Source organism: Leptonotus elevatus, chromosome 9, assembly GCF_054856555.1.
Source record: "Leptonotus elevatus isolate MCC_2025b chromosome 9, RoL_Lele_1.0, whole genome shotgun sequence".
NCBI lineage: Eukaryota > Metazoa > Chordata > Actinopteri > Syngnathiformes > Syngnathidae > Leptonotus > Leptonotus elevatus.
Window position 1 is genome coordinate 5775359 of NC_141247.1, and position 16073 is coordinate 5791431.

The 16073-nt window shown below is 38.9% G+C and overlaps 1 protein-coding gene across 4 annotated transcripts in view; it reads left to right on the forward strand.

Annotated features, from left to right (window-relative positions):
* The window catches only part of gria1a (glutamate receptor, ionotropic, AMPA 1a), an 89360-nt gene that overhangs the window by 16116 nt on the left and 57171 nt on the right, over nt 1-16073 (forward strand). For all 4 annotated transcript variants that reach the window (XM_086085700.1, XM_086085702.1, XM_086085699.1 and 1 more), the window contains exon 3: nt 8682-8921. In XM_086085700.1, coding sequence (XP_085941826.1) covers nt 8682-8921 — 240 coding nt within the window. The remainder of the gene's footprint in view (nt 1-8681; nt 8922-16073) is intronic.

A 16073-nucleotide genomic window follows, 5' to 3' on the forward strand; every position in this document is an offset into this window, starting at 1 on the left:
GCTGGCAACCAGTTCAGGGTGTACCCCGCCTGCCAGCTGGGATAGCCTCCAGCATGTCGCACCCTTTGTGAGGAATGAGTGATTAAGAAAATGGATGGATTTTTTTCATGCTCCCATTTATGCCTTTACAGCATAATTCAAGTGCTACATGGAAAACAATACAATGTTGATCTACTCAACAGTTTAAATTAATTTGCATTCACATCACTAAAGTTTGCTCAGCATTATGGGCTATATCATGGGTGTCAAACTCATTAGCTCAGAGGCCACATGGAGGCAAATATTTGAGCCGGACTATTAAAATCATCTTATATAAATAACTTAAAAACAATTGGCATCACTGTGTCTGTGTTATACACAGATGTGAAGGTCAGCCCTAAATAGCGGGGCTAAACTGTAAATATATTGTTCCAAAAAATAAGACAAATGCAAATGCAACCCAGCAACACTTGGCCCATTATATGAACCTGTTTTGTATACATATTGTTCCCAGAATGCATTGTGTCGCGCAGTGAATTAAGTTATAGGATGTTAATCTATGGCATATGTATTTGTGTTACCAGTCGCTGAATGTGTGTCGTATTCAGCAAGTTTATGTTTGATTTATGTTGGTTTATGTTTTTAGTTTTTATTAACTTTCAGGTTGTGTGTAAAATAATGACATCCAGGTCAGTTCTGTGTATAAATTGTATTGCTCATCTCAGGATTGCTTGTGAAATTACAAATGTATGTTTTGATTTTGGCCTTCTGATTATTTGGTCTGACATTACTCTTTTTTTTTTTTACTTCCCAAAATCATCTCACGGGCCGGATTAAATCCCTTGGCGGGATTTATCTGGCCCGCAGGCTTTACGTCTGACACCCCTGGTCTATATTATTGTCAATACTGGATAGAAACAAACCTCACTCAAACAGCATGTATTTTTAAATGCTATTTTAGTCAGACCAGCAAATACTGAAAATATCACAAGGATTTCTGACAACATAAAACATGCTGAATCTATTATACAGACTCAGAGATAGAAAATGAAAGTGACTTCAGCATCATAACAGCTGCTTTGTTTGCCCCTTAAAATGTTCCTTCACAGATTATGTATGGAAACTGGCAAAAGAATGTACAACAGAAAAACAGAAACATTCTGAAATAGATTAATAATACATGTGCCTACATGACCTTTTATGTTGCTTACTGATGTTATAGAGTAGAAGTGCTGTCATCCCCAGGAAGCTTTTGTTGTGTATAGACCAAATGTTGCAGTTGTCGCGATGTAGTTGAGTCCTTCAATTGTTGTCTATATCTCACATTTTTTAATATTCCCTATCCAAGTAGTTTGGAGAAAAAAAAAATTCTCAGTTTTTGGTCCCATTTACCATGTGCCACCTGGGCACTATCATACTAGTGAGTTACCTGTAAGCGGGAGACTCCACAGTTTAGACCGGCTTGCATGTTTTCAACAGAATACTGTGCAATAGTTTTCTTGGTTTGTCCCTGGCTAACAGTCTGGTACCGTTAAACTATAGTCACTGTCTTGGTGGAGGGGTGTTACTCACTTCAAGTGTGTCCACTGACACTACCTTTGTTAGCAGGCTAGCTTTGTTGAGGCATCTAGTTTGTGGAGGTGTTTCAACAGGTTTGAGTTGCTGTTTGTCGCAGTAGATAGGACCTTCACGGCAGAAAGACACATCTTACATTTGATTAAAATGTTTTTGCTCAGCTAAAGTGTAATAATGAGCGTATTTCCACTTTGAGAAAGTCATCTTGCTATCGCGCTGACTGCCGGACATATGAATAAACGTAACAGACAAACGCACCTTTATAATGGTAACTGATTATCTATTGATAGCGTAATGCATTCCAGTGTTAGTTATTGTTAAACGTAACTGCGTCATAGCATCGAGGTACCAGTTGGAGTAAAGTTTTTGCCCATTGACTGAGAAGTGCTATGAATCATTTTTTCTAAAAGGCATCCCAAGTCACTATGCCACCCAGTCACTGATGGAGACATTCATGCAGAACCACGCTGGTGCTGTGTCCCTGTCCCTTGAGTCCTGCTTGTGTGCACACAGGGAGATTGATTGCACTGTTTGAGTCACGCTGTGTTGGAGGGCTCCCTCCCTCAGCCACCCATCACCTGAGGGTTGCTTCACAAGCTGCCTGCGTGAGATGCTCTGTGAATAAGATATTGACTTCCTTTGTTAGGCCTCCCATTAATGTAGCTTATTATTCTCCACAAGATGGATGGGACCACAAGATGGATGGGACCAGAGGGGGTACAACATGCTCTGTTTTTATTACACACATCATCTGACAGTTATCAGCCATGGGTGGCTGAGTAGAGCGCGATTGCGTACGTCTTCCGGTGTCTGGTGTCAGATGTGTTTATCTCCCCTCAAAGTGCTATGCGGTTGATTGAGTGACCCTTCACCCTTGTGGAGGTGGTGTGTATTACCGACTGATGTGACAGGCGATGCCCTGCCCTTGTCACGGTCTCCGCCCTAACCCTCAAACAAAAATCAAAACAATACAGCATTAATGTGACTTTCCACAATGGACAGATTTGTTAGTTAGGGCACAAATCCATACATGATGATGATTTTGCACTGCTTAATGTACTTCAAATGAACATGAACATCCACTTAGAAGAATCTATAATTGATCAATGCAATAGCATATTCAGCAACGCAAAGGTAGTGATTGCTTCAGCCAGTAATGTGAGAGAAAGTGACATTACAGGTTTTCCTTGTCGGGTTGCTTACATTTTGCAACTTTTCTAGAGTGAAAAAGAAAATAAGATTGGACATAGTCAGGCTCGAAACATTCAACTGTGGTGTTAGGGCTGAAAGCAGAAATCTCTAATGCATCAGAAGGTTTGCCTTTCCACTGTCAATTTTGTCTGGTTTTGTTCCCCCCACAACTTAAAAAACAGAGGTCAGTGTTGTTGAGCAAGCTCATCACATGCCCTATTTTGTGCAGTCACCTGGCATATCAATCTTCCGTCCAGAGGCCTTGTTAAAAAGGAGACTTTTGAAAGACTGAATAGGAACCTTCCAATCAGTACGCTCTCTCTGCAGATGAACCCGACTTCCTTCGACTGAAATTCCCTCAGCTCTTCTAACCTTAATGGTGCACAGGATAATGGCAGGCAAGTCCTACGGGAGGAAAATGGTTGCGTGTTTCATGTGTGAGTGTTTGAGGAGGCACACTGAACAACATGTTGGCTGTTAGGACATATAGAATGAATGTGGCTACAATAAGCATATAAGACAACTGTGCACATGATTTCACTGAGAATGCATCAGAGAAAAACATCACAATCTTGATCCTTCCCAACTTTTTCCTGTAACTTAATTTGGTAAAGTTTTTTTTATTGATTTTAACTGAAAAAGGTGTTTCAGAGATAGTAAAGTATTTACACACCTATAGTGGATTGATTCTTTAATCAAATCAAGAATATGAAATATTGGAAGCCACTTGAATGACTGATGATGCTGTCTTGTTTGGCTATATACAGAGAGAGAGAGAGAGGGGGAGAGTGAGAGAGAGAAAAAGAGTGAGAGAAATAGTGAGAGAGAGAGAGGGAGGGAGGGAAGGAGGGAGAGAGAGAGAGTAAAGTAAATTTTTGAGTTTTTAGATTTTACACTGTTTACTCATTCACTCCCAGCCATTTTCACTGAAGCAACCCCCTTCGCTCCTGGCTGCTTTACATTGTGTTCTATTGCTATAAAAACATGGATCCTACCAAAAGAAAGATTAGAGTCTCTTTGTTCATCAGGGGAAAAAAAGAGTATATTTCTATCTGTTTCCATTTTGCAGCAATTAGCATTAGAATATAGCTAAGTTTCATCATTATTCACAAATCTGTTTAAAACTGTGGGGAAAACAGCTTTTTGCAAAATAGCCCTGGTTGAGCTCTTATACTCTTCTGCCAAGTGCTGGCCAGTTTTGTAATAACTACCATTGCTTCAACCGTTCTCTGCAATTCTTCTGTATGCTATAGCATAAAAAAATTGTTTTTTAAATGTATAAATACATTTTTGGGACACTGGCAATATTTAAAATAGAACGTATTTTTGGGAGCAAATGAGTTACCCTCGTTTACAGTTGTGAGATTTTTGCATACATCTTATGATGCTTGTTGTCAGTCATTACGACTGCTGCCTTTAGCTAACAGTAGGCTGTGTCGTCAGATGGGTACCAGCAATCACTGTGTATATTGACCTTTAACCATTACACCCTCCTGCTGGTTCAACGTTTTTTATTTATTTATTTTTTAATCAGAGGAACACATTGATTGTATTCAACCTTTGAGGTTCCACTTGTGTTTTCAGAGCCGCATGTCAACAATATGTCTGCCATGTTTGTGGAATATGTTGACACAGCATTTTTTTTGGGACGTGCCTTTTCAATGTTTTGTTTTTAATGTCATAATGAATTATTCACCTTTGTATTATTTTTGGCAAATTTAACAGAAATTTTGGGCTATGTTTAACAAATCAAAATTTTTTAACAGTTCTTAATTGTTTTACTAGTCAATATTAGCATATTCTATCAATCCATTACTGTTTTTGCTTTGAACTGAGAATTTTCGATTTATTGCTGACCCGCCTACCATCTCCTAGCAACCATCCTCCATCATCAGATGCAATGGGTAGGGAAAAATAACTGTCAGTAACATGCCCTCCTTGTGCAGCCGACACAGACACTTCTGTCATTTGATATTTGGCTCATGCTTAGGAGAGGGACAGCTGCATGCTACAGGCAACACTGAATAGGCAAGAACGTAACTGTGTGAGTTGTTTTTGACACGCCCTGCCGTTGTGTCCCTCTGGGATTTAAGATTTTCTTTCATGTGGCTTGGAACTCTTTGGCCTCAGCTGTTGCAAATCAATGTGCTTTTTCCCCCATTGGAAATGGCTGCGAGGCGTTAGAAGTGTAAACTCTTCCACAAAGCTTCCCTGCATCTGTATGCATAAGGCTGATGTTTCTGGGCGATGTTTGTTTGAAGTGTAAATGAAAATGTGACGCAGCGGAATTGTGAGTCAAATCCTCCATTATTTCTGATATCCTCTCTGGATTTTGGGAAGCCAAGTCAGTTTGGCAATTTCACTAATTCCTGGAGATGAATCTTAATTATGACAAAACACTCAATTTCCATTCCAGTTTTCAAAGGTTTTTAGCAGCTTTAATTCCTGCCAGAGAACCTCAGAGGTGCCGCCACGACAGCTGATTAGGAAATATGTTGCTGGGACGTTTTTTGTTGTTGCTTCTCAGACCACCTCAATTGTTTTAACATATTTGGAACACTATGTTGAAGTGCCCTTGGGCAAGATCCTGAACCTCAATGTACTCCTAACGCTGTCATCAGTAAGGAAACAGCCTTTTGAGTACTGATAGACCAGTAAGTCTTTTTCAGGCTGATACCGATACCGTTGATTAGTAGTCAAGGGAGCCAATATTCATTTGCAGTAAAAGATTGGCGTCAACATTAAAAAAAAATAATAATGCTATTAAGCACGTTTTTCAAAACAACTTTTCAACATGTTGAATGTTTTTCTTTTAATTTTAAACATATATAGAATAGACAGCTTTATTTTAAATTTCTAACAAAAAGTGCATGGAGCTTCCAGCCAGTGTCATCAGTATGTCATAAGCTAAATAAAAATTAAATAGTAAATAGCTCCATAAAGTTTCCAACATAACTGAAATATAGTTTATATATTAATAACTAGAAAAAGTGCGAAAAGCGTGGGAAAGTTGAAAGCTGAATGCTAATCTGAAAATGACTATTAGTCCTTCTCAGTTTTTACGAGGCTTCCCTTCATACAGCACTCACCGAAAGGTGGGCATCCTTCAATGAAGGGCCATTGTATTGACAGCTTTGCCCACCTATGAAAAATAGCCAATGAAATGCTTACAATGATTTCCTGAAGACTCACAAGTGTGCTGAAGCCTCATGAAATGCTGACGTCACTCATATTTTTGCCCACCCATTTAGTGCAACTTTCGACACATATTTTTCCCAGTTTTCGGAGTTGTTTGCGCTTAAGGGTTCAAAATTGGAGGTGTTCTGTGACATGCTCACATCAGATTCGACAACTTCATGCTTCTCTTAGCAGCCTGGAGCAGGTGGTCCGTACCAAATGGCCGCAGCTTTCCCCCACCTCTATTTATAGTTAGAAAATAGTTAAAACGCACACTCTAGCAAGGAGAAATGAGTCACATTTCAGATATGTTAACAGGCTGTATTGCAAAGTAATAGCACAATGCAAAAAAAGTAAAGCAGGCTATGGTTACATTTCATCCAGGCAGAACATTGAGCCTACCACAAAAATTGGTTCTAATGTAATGTGTGGTGGTAGAATAACTCGGACATGTGCAGGCCATGAAGAAAAGAGTCAGTGTGGCGAGGTGCAAAATGTCTATTTCAGGGCTTGCTTTAAGTAGGGTGAGTCACCAGGCTTTTGGAGCACTCGAGGCTGCATTTGTGTGTATGTATTTTCATGTGTATATCCCCTCACCCCTCCCCTTCTCCCTCTGTCTTCGTCATAGGCAAGAACGCACATTTGCCTGCCTGGAGGGTGCAGGTCTGTGACAGGTTAGGCGTTTTGGATACAGGCCATCCTCACTGTCTTTTCCCCGGCTTCTGGTGGTGAGCTGGCCCTGGTGCAGGGCACAGGCAGCAATATCAATATGTTCGGGTAAATACTGAGATAAGGTCCACCAATTTCCACAGCAGAACTGGCTCAGACCAAAAACTGCATGTGTGAATCTCACGTGCTACTAATGACGAGACCGCAAACATAAATGAGCTATTTTTGGAGACTAGGGTGTGACTGAATTTAGCTTGACAGACAGAAAATGAGCGAAAGAAAGGTGGAGAAATTGAGGGATGAAAGCAAATGATAGATGGAAGCCGCCTACTGCTGCCAGTGAAATGTCAGTGAAACCCCGGGGATACATTGATTAACCTCTCTACACCTAATCTGCCTTCAGCTCCTGCAGCTTTCACTGACGCTAAACAGACAGGCTGGTGGAAAACAAATGAGTAGGGTTCCGGTACGGTGTACGCTTCCCCAAAGGGAGCACCTGGTTTAGATGAAACTAAATATTTTCAGTTTCAATAGAATTAGCTTTTGAACATGGGCTACCTTTTTTTTCTTGCATTTAAACCCATCCGGTTGTCTCACACAATCATGGAGTCAACCCATACAAGCATGATTTATACCTCAAACACTATCTGTTTTCTTCAGGACAAGGTTTAGCAATCTATTCCAAGGCTCCATATAAGCGGTTTCAAAGCGGGTCAGAACTAATACGTGCCTTATTTGAACACATTTAAGAGCAAAACGCCAACCGTCCAAGGAAAGTTGAAGAAAAAAAGAACCACGAGACACGTCTAAAAGGAGGGAGGGCGTCGTGACTCAGTGGTTGCGTGGTCGTCTCCCAACCCAGAGGTTGTGGATTTTATCCCATGCAGTTGTGACCACGTCGAAGTATCCTTGAGCAAGATTAAAAAGCTTTGCTGGACTCACGTGGACTACCGCAGGTAGTCAGAGGTCAAGGGAAGCTATTTGCTACTTACACAGAAGCAGTTTGCTCGCAACAGCTTTGGCTGACCACTAGTACGCCTAACACATTTTGGAGGAGAGGAAAAATCATACTCGCTAAACTGAATTGGAACTGGAAATGAATTAAATTCTGTTCCGCTGAACGTCAACCAAGAGGGCGTTGTGGCTCAGTGTTAGCGTGGTCGTCTCCTAACCCAGAGGTTGTGGGTTAGATTCCATGCCATTGTGACCACGTCGAAGTGAGCAAGATACTGAAACCCCAGTCGGTCCTAATGCTGCAGTTGATTGTAAATGAAGTACCATTTACCGTAATATTAAAGTATATTAAAACATAGTATGAGATACATGGAATTTATCAGTACCGGTATTTGTTTGTTTTCACAATAGAGCCATGAGTTTTGCCTTTGACTTTTGAGTTCTGCACAATACATGTCCTGAAACTTACACTGAAGCATTTTTTTAACCAATTTAGCTTTGCTTCTGGACATCAAAATAACTGTTGAAAAAAAAAGTTAATCCATTATATTGTTATATTTTTGCTTCAGGTCCCTGGGATTAACCTGCAAAAAAATATAATAATAATGAAAATATTGTTGTAAGTTAGAAAGTTGCTTCATTCGCAAATAAAACTCTGCAAATAATTATTTTTTTATCAAAGTAAATAGTAGGGGTCTATACACCTTTGCCACTAGTATTATATATAAACGCAACACTTGCAGTCAGTACTGTGTTTTCTGAGTTCCCAGACCACCCCCTTATTAAAACAAAGCTGCTCCTTTGAGAGTGGCCTTTTATTGTAGGCAGTCTAAGATACACCGATGCACTAATCATGGTGTCTAAACAGTATCTTGATATGGGCCGCACACCTGTCAGGTGCGATATATATTTTGGGCAAAGGAGAAGTGCTCACTATTACAGATTTAGACTGGTTTGTGAATAATAGTTAAGAGAAATGGTGATAATGTGTATGTGGAAGACGATCCAGATCTTTGAATTCATCTCGTAAAAAATGGGAGCAAAAACGAAAGTGTTACGTTTATATTTTTGTTTAGTATAAAAACAACATTTGAAAGTTCATTCACAAGCATTTTTTTGTTTGGTTTTTCTTGCAGTCTGCTCCCAGTTCTCCAAAGGTGTGTATGCCATCATCGGCTTATATGACAGGAAGACGGTCAACATGCTCATGTCCTTCTGCGGCGCCCTGCACGTCTGCTTTGTTACTCCGTCCTTCCCGATTGAGACGGCCAACCAATTTGTCATCCAGCTGAGGCCTGAGCTGCAGGATGCTCTCGTGGGTGTGATCGAATACTATGGATGGAACAAGTTTGTCTACATGTACAGTTCAGATTCTGGTAGGTATCTATCTATCTATCTATCTATCTATCTGTCTGTCTGTCTGTCTGGCAGTGGTGTCCAAATTAGAGCCCGTCGTCCATTTTCCAGCACCCCTCAGCATATATATATATATATTAAAAAAACTAACTTTACATAGCCTGCAACCCTATTCAGTGAGTACTTATGACCGCCCCTTCATTTTAATAACATTTCATGACGCATTTCATGCTGACAACCATGAAATAAATAAATATAAGAGCAGAACGTTTTTATTTATTGATGTTAAATTCTATTTTTATATTTATTTTTGAATTTGATTCCACATTTATTTTTATTTATTGTTTTCATTTTTTCCCTTTGTAATAGGATAGATTCTATTCTTTCATTTGGTAGATTTGGTTTAAATATAATCATGGAGCAATATCCTGTGAGTCTTGAAAATGTCAAAATGCTCTAAAATGGCTGGGAGTGAATGACTCTCTAACAGCATACTTTTGATAAAGACCCTTCCAGACAGAGGCCACATCTAGGCTGCTTGGTCTTCACATCGTCATTGAGACGGATATGCGGTTTCTGAATGACGAACTATCAGTTAGTTTTATACTGTGTAATTGTTTTTATAATGGGCTAGAATACTGAAAAGATAAATGCACCCGCACTGACTGGCAGATAAATCGCACAAACAACAAAGATTCAGCTTTTCATTGTGCTCATCTCAGCAGGAATTTCTGCTGCTTGGAAATACACAGACAGAAGAACTAAAAGAGTCATCCTCATGTTTTCTTATCTTCTTCCCAGGAAGAAGCTCTATCAGCTCTATCTTCTCCATGTTGTCAGGCCCTCTCCCAGGTGTTTTGGTGCATGGCCACAAATGTGTGTGTGGGGGGGGGGGGCAAAAGCACTCATGCACTATTTACTACATACAGTATCAGCAAGCACATGTACCAGATGTTAATGGTGACATTTTGTCTCACCTTTTCACAAATTAAAACAGATCAAGTTAAAGTACCACTGATTGTCAAGTCCACCTAAGTGGGGTGAAATTCTTTCTCCGCATTCGACCCATCCCCTGAGGGAGCGGTGAGCAGCAGCAGGAGACGCGCTAGAGAATCATTTGGTGATATAACCCCCCAATTCCAAACCTTAATGATGAGTGTCAAGCAGGGAGGCAAATGGGTCCAATTTTTATAGGCTTTAGTATGACCCGGCCGCGGATTGAACCCACAACCTCCCAGTCTCATAGCGGACACTCTACCACTAGCCCACTGAGCTGGTATATTCCCAGGTGTATCCCAAGGATCAAGAATTATATAATGGATTTTATTACACTTGACAAAGCACACAGCTAAGGGATTGAACGAGGTCAGCAAATGGCTCCTATTTGCGGAAGTGGAAATGTATTTAAATTTATTAAGACAAGAAAAGCATTTTCTCTTGTGGAGTTATCACTTCAAGTCACTTAATTAATAACCTGACTATAACTGTTTGCATGTGTGCGTGTGGACACATCACCAAACATTTTAACAACTAGTATTCATTCACTCAAACGTTTACGAATGTAATTTCACACCTGATGAGTCGGCATGCACTCCATTGCCCCACCTATTTGAACAAAATCAATGAAAAAGTCAGTTTTACACAATACAGTCGCCACCCTTTGGAGCTTTCAAGGACACATTGCACAATATTACGCTGCTAAGCTTAGTGATGGGCAGTGACAGTGAAGATTTCACCCTCTTCCTTAGTCCTCTTGACGCATGATGGCCTTTGTGTTCCGCACGTCCCAAAGATTGTTTTAAATGTCCTGTGATCCCTTTATCTTCCCCACTCGGTGCACTGTGTGTGTACTGGATACATTCACCCTCCGTGTGATTGAGTGGTAGAATTGAGTCAGTGCAATCCCTATCAGAAGTCGCCTGTTGCCTGGATACAACAGTGCAGTCATCTTAATCTACAAGGTTATTTTAAGACTTTGAGATAATATCTTGAAAGAGGTTTGGCTTATGTGGGTTTGTATTATTTATTCACATCGAGTCTGAGCTTTTACATTAAATATTTGGCTGTGTTGTGTTGTCTTCATGAAAGAAAAATATATTGTAAGCATTTAAAGGTGGCAATTTTGAGATACTGTATGTTCTTGTCATTTTACCATGCAGCACTTGATGAAAATAAAGGACGTATTGTTTGTTTTACAAAAGCTAAGATTGGGAAAAACATATTTGATAGGCTAATAAGACATAAAAAAAAAAAGAAAAAACATCAATGAAATGGTTTCCTAAAGGTTTCTTTTCTCGACTCTCAATTGCGTGGCGCCCAAGGGTGCTTGTGGGAGCTAGATTCCATTAAGATATTATTCTCATTTAGGATGCCTTGAAAGGACCGTTTTACTTTGACTTGTCCTACGAGGCTCCTTGTCAGCCTTTTTCAAAATCATTGGGGTTGCATCAGCAACTTGTCTTCATCTAAAATAGGATGTTCACTGAAGGCAATATGAACCAAAATGTAGGACAGGCTAAAAAAAAACTCTCTTGGACTGCAAAATACCAGATACTTTAAAACACATTAATGTGAACAAAACACTCCTTTTTGTGTTTTTCATTTGCATGATCTGACATAATATATGTCTGCTGATATAACAAATAAAACATACATGTGTTTTCCTTGGGCCCCAAATGAGTGGGTATGGTCAGCAGTGTTGGGCATGTTACTTCCAAAATGTAACATATTTCATATTACTAGTTACTTGCATTTGAAATTTAAAGTTACTTTTAAATTACTTTTTTTTAAAATCGGGGATTAATTTATTTAATCATGATTTTGAGATTTTAAAAATAAAATGAAAACTTTGCAACCACAACTGTGATGAGGACTTTTAACTATATAGCGTGTTGTATAATGTTAAATATTTGTACTCTATAGTGTGAGATCACTGCCTTCGATTCATATTTGTATCAAGATGTATTTTTTTCCAAATATAAATATTGGAACTGATATTTGGTCCGGTAAATAAATAATCCCAGACTGTACACCATAAATAAATTGACCAACATACTCAAATAAATTTACATATAAGGGAAAGATGAGTTTATATTGCCCGTGTATGTTCCTCTTATCAATAACACAATGCAATTGTGTATGTATTGTTAACTAGTATGTAAGGAAATTGGCTAAAAAATAATAGTGATAGATGAAGTATAAGTGATAACTGGTCTAACAAAATGGATGGATGGATTGAATTGGATAAAAGCAAAAATATTTATGCTATGTTCACACTGCAGCCCAATTCCTTTTTTTTTTTGCCCATATATGCGACGTGTCTGATGTTTTCTTCCCCATGCAGTGCGAATAATAGGCTACAATTCCAATTTTTTGGCTTGTTTATAAATCTGATATCTGTGATGCGTCTGCAATATGAACGCAAAGTAACATTGTCGAATTTATATTTGCCTTTAATTTAATTCCATTTGAAACATGAAGCCTTAAGTTGACATTTGTGGTAGCCCGGCAGATGGTATATTTATTCCGCAAAGTAATGACGTGACGTCAGCTTTAGTAGACGTCTCAAACTCTCCATACGTCGCCTCATTTCCCCAAAACATTTCTAGTACCTTCTCCTGTCTCACTACTCTGGCCATATGAGATGAACAGGCCCGTACTTACATGTAAATCCATGTGATAAGTTGATCCCAGACGCGACACCATGCGGGACCATAATTATGTATTTCAGTGTACGGCACGCGTGCGTTTGGAGTTGCTTTAGCGGGACGTCATCAGCCACTGGAGATCTTCCCAAGAATGCATTTTTCTCGCCGACAGCCAATCGGTGATCATCATTTTCCATACTGCAAGTGATGGCACAATCATTCAAATCATATCTAAACACACAATAACGCTTACATTTTTATAGTTCTAAACACAGTTTATTATTATTTTTGTTTTACTTTGTTTGCTTGTGCTTGTATTTTGAATGTTTGGCGTTTTATTTCGTGACACTCTAAGTTCCGTAACTGTGAGTGGCTTCACAAACAATGACTCAGCCTGTACAGAGCTGACTATCGTGTTAATGGAATACGATGCTGTTCTCTGAGGAGGTCAGTTGTCCAGCATACCTTATCATGATACGTGTTTTCAATGCAATAGTAAGCAACTCTGCTCACAGATGATTGCTTTACTTTGCTCCTCCCGCTGCTTTTTTTTTTATTTAATCGGTGATTAATGTTTTTGTGGTCACAAAATTGTAACGCATTACGGGAGTCAGCAACATGTAATATTATTACCCAAATTTATTACAGTAACTTCTTATATTACGTTGTTACTGACTAAACGTAATATATTAGTTAATATTTTTATATTAAATGCGTTATTTTGAAACACGTTACTCCCACCAACGATGGTCAGTGACGTCGCAAACCGGCTGACATACACAAAAGTGTGGTTAGCGGCTCATGCATTGATGAACTAGCTGCCACGACTAATGTGAAATGCGCAACACATTGATCATCGACACTTCATGCATACGTGGCGGCAATGTGTTTCAGTTCAGCGCTAGCAAAGTCTCACATGAGCGGAGCCCTCTTCTTCAAAGGGTTCTGCGCTCACGGCCTCTTGACTCTCGCGCAGAGGGAGCAGAGGAGAAAGCTAAGGCTCTCAGTAGCGGTGATGATTTTTGTAAATATTTGGAACAATCACATGTTATAGGTGTAATGAGTTACCGTTCAGGGATTTCCATAACATTTGGCAGCTTTGCATTTTGCCACATAAACGTCAACTCTTTCACAGTCTTGCCTTTCAATGAGGCGTAAAATGTGATGTTTTACTCACAAACTTCGATGCAAAACTTATTGTCTTGATGCAAAACTTATTGTCTTGATAACTTATAGCCTTGAATTACTTATTGTGACTTTTACACTTTTACAACATCATATGGCTGCTGTCCTCGGTTCTGGAATTTCACAGCAACTTTGAATGATTGAATCTAGTGCTGTCACTAATTACTTTTGTTTAAAATCAAGTGTCCTATGGATTATTCCATCGATTAATCGCCCCAATTTAGTTTTTTTACAAAATATTTTTTATTTTATTTTTATTTTATTTTTTAAAGTCCACTACTAATTTACGTGAGTTGAATTCAGTGGATATAAATACTCATTGTTCCTTATCTTCTGCACACATATGCACATATTACACAAACACCATCAAAATTAGCCTATGCTTAACGATTAACAATCACAATTAGCATTAGCCCTGAATAAACTCGAATCACTTACTTATTGTACTTTTCCTGAAAATAACTTCATAGTCCAACATATGAAAAAATCTAAGTTGATGAAAATATTAAATGGTAAATGGAATGCACTTAATTAGCGCTTTATCTTCATCATGTTTCCTAAACCTGACGTATTCGCTTGTCTCTTTCAAACATATTGAGTTGTCAAAGCCTACAATGGAGTTCATTTCTAAGGTCCGCCAGCGTCTTCCTTGCGTGTGTTGTTAAGTGCATTGCAGCCAACTGGGTCAATTTGGCTCGGTTATTTCACATTTGGTGGCATAAAACCGTAGTAATGGTCCTTATGGCAAATGCTGGATGTACCAACCAGTTGTGTTTACGAGAGTATTTCACTTGTAAAATGAACACATTTCACTAGTGTGCATGAGCAAAAAAGCATTTCAGTGGTGTTTATAAGAGCATTTTAGTTATATGTGTGAGAGCTAATCCCGAATAATGGCCCACCTCATACAACGGTATGGTCCGTCACGTTCCGACCTTGCACGTCGCATTCGCGACCTGGAGATAGAGGGCCGACAGTTTCCCAATTTCATGCCCTGGAACGGTCCAGCGTGCGTCCGCCACCACCCCATGGCTCACTCCTAGATTACATCGCATGCGTGTGCATTGGGGATCTGCTCCGCTGATTTGTTTCCATTTCCAGCTTGTTCATATTATGCGGATCGACTGCCGACCAGCTTATCGTGCCGAAACCGCCAGACGAATAGACCCACGCAGGCAGGCGACAGTCACCAGGCAGCAATGTTCTCCCGAGCCTCCCGGTCAAAATGGATTTCTCAGCCTCGTGTCATCATCTTTAAAATTAAGAGTGTCATTTCTAACAGCTGTTTTGTTGTTGTTGTGTGTGTGTGTGTGTTTTTTTTTTAATTACTCTTTTTATTATTTTTTTTAGGAAAACATACCGGCCCGGAAAAAAATGGATCGATCGCCGTTATATTTTTGTTTCTCAAATAAATGTTTTGGACATTAGTTTATTCTATTTTATTGTTGTCATTATTATTTTAAAATCTACAAATGTTTGAACACTGAGAGTGTGTATAGGCCTTCTGTATTTAAATAAAAGATACAGTATGTGAATTTTTTTTACGCCTATTAAGATAAGTGCATGTATAAAGTGTGTGGTGAGGTGTTAAAAATATATATAATAAATGAAAAATATATAGGATGAACGATTTTTTTTTGGAATAAACAAAAAATATATATATACTGTGCTGATAATATGTAAAGCAATAAAAAACTTTTAACGGAGAAAAAAAAGACTAAATGAAATAAAGAACATACATAATGAATGAAAAAGCATTCATAATAAACTAAAAATCATACCAAAACGGAAAAACATATAATAAAAGAAAAATATCTATAATTAACGGGGTTGGGGATGGTGTACATGGGTTTCCATTATCGCGGGTAGTTTTTGGAACGTAACACCCACGAGAAACGAGGGAACACCAATAATTTTGACATGGATTATTTTGTTACAAACATCAGACATGCTAATTTTCTCCCTTTTCAGTTTAAGAGACCACAAACAAACCGTAACAAGTCAATTAGTTAGTAGTGGTGAATGCCGGTCAGAGTCCGTCAGCAATAAATGTCCGTGCGAAAGCACGAAACATTGGTTCCGGGCCTCCCAGCAACTTCCAGGTGCCACAAATTAGTTTTTTAAAATTATTGCTTTTTTTTACCACCCCTAATTGAATGAATAACAATTTATTTCGATTAGTCATAAAAACAAACCAAAAAACACACATGTTCATCTTTTAAAAAAATAAGTAAAACACAGACCAAAAAGGCATAAGCTGAAACTTATTTACGCCTACCCTTTTTACCAGCTCAAACCATTCAAAATAGTGAAATCAAACATCACATTACACATAAATAA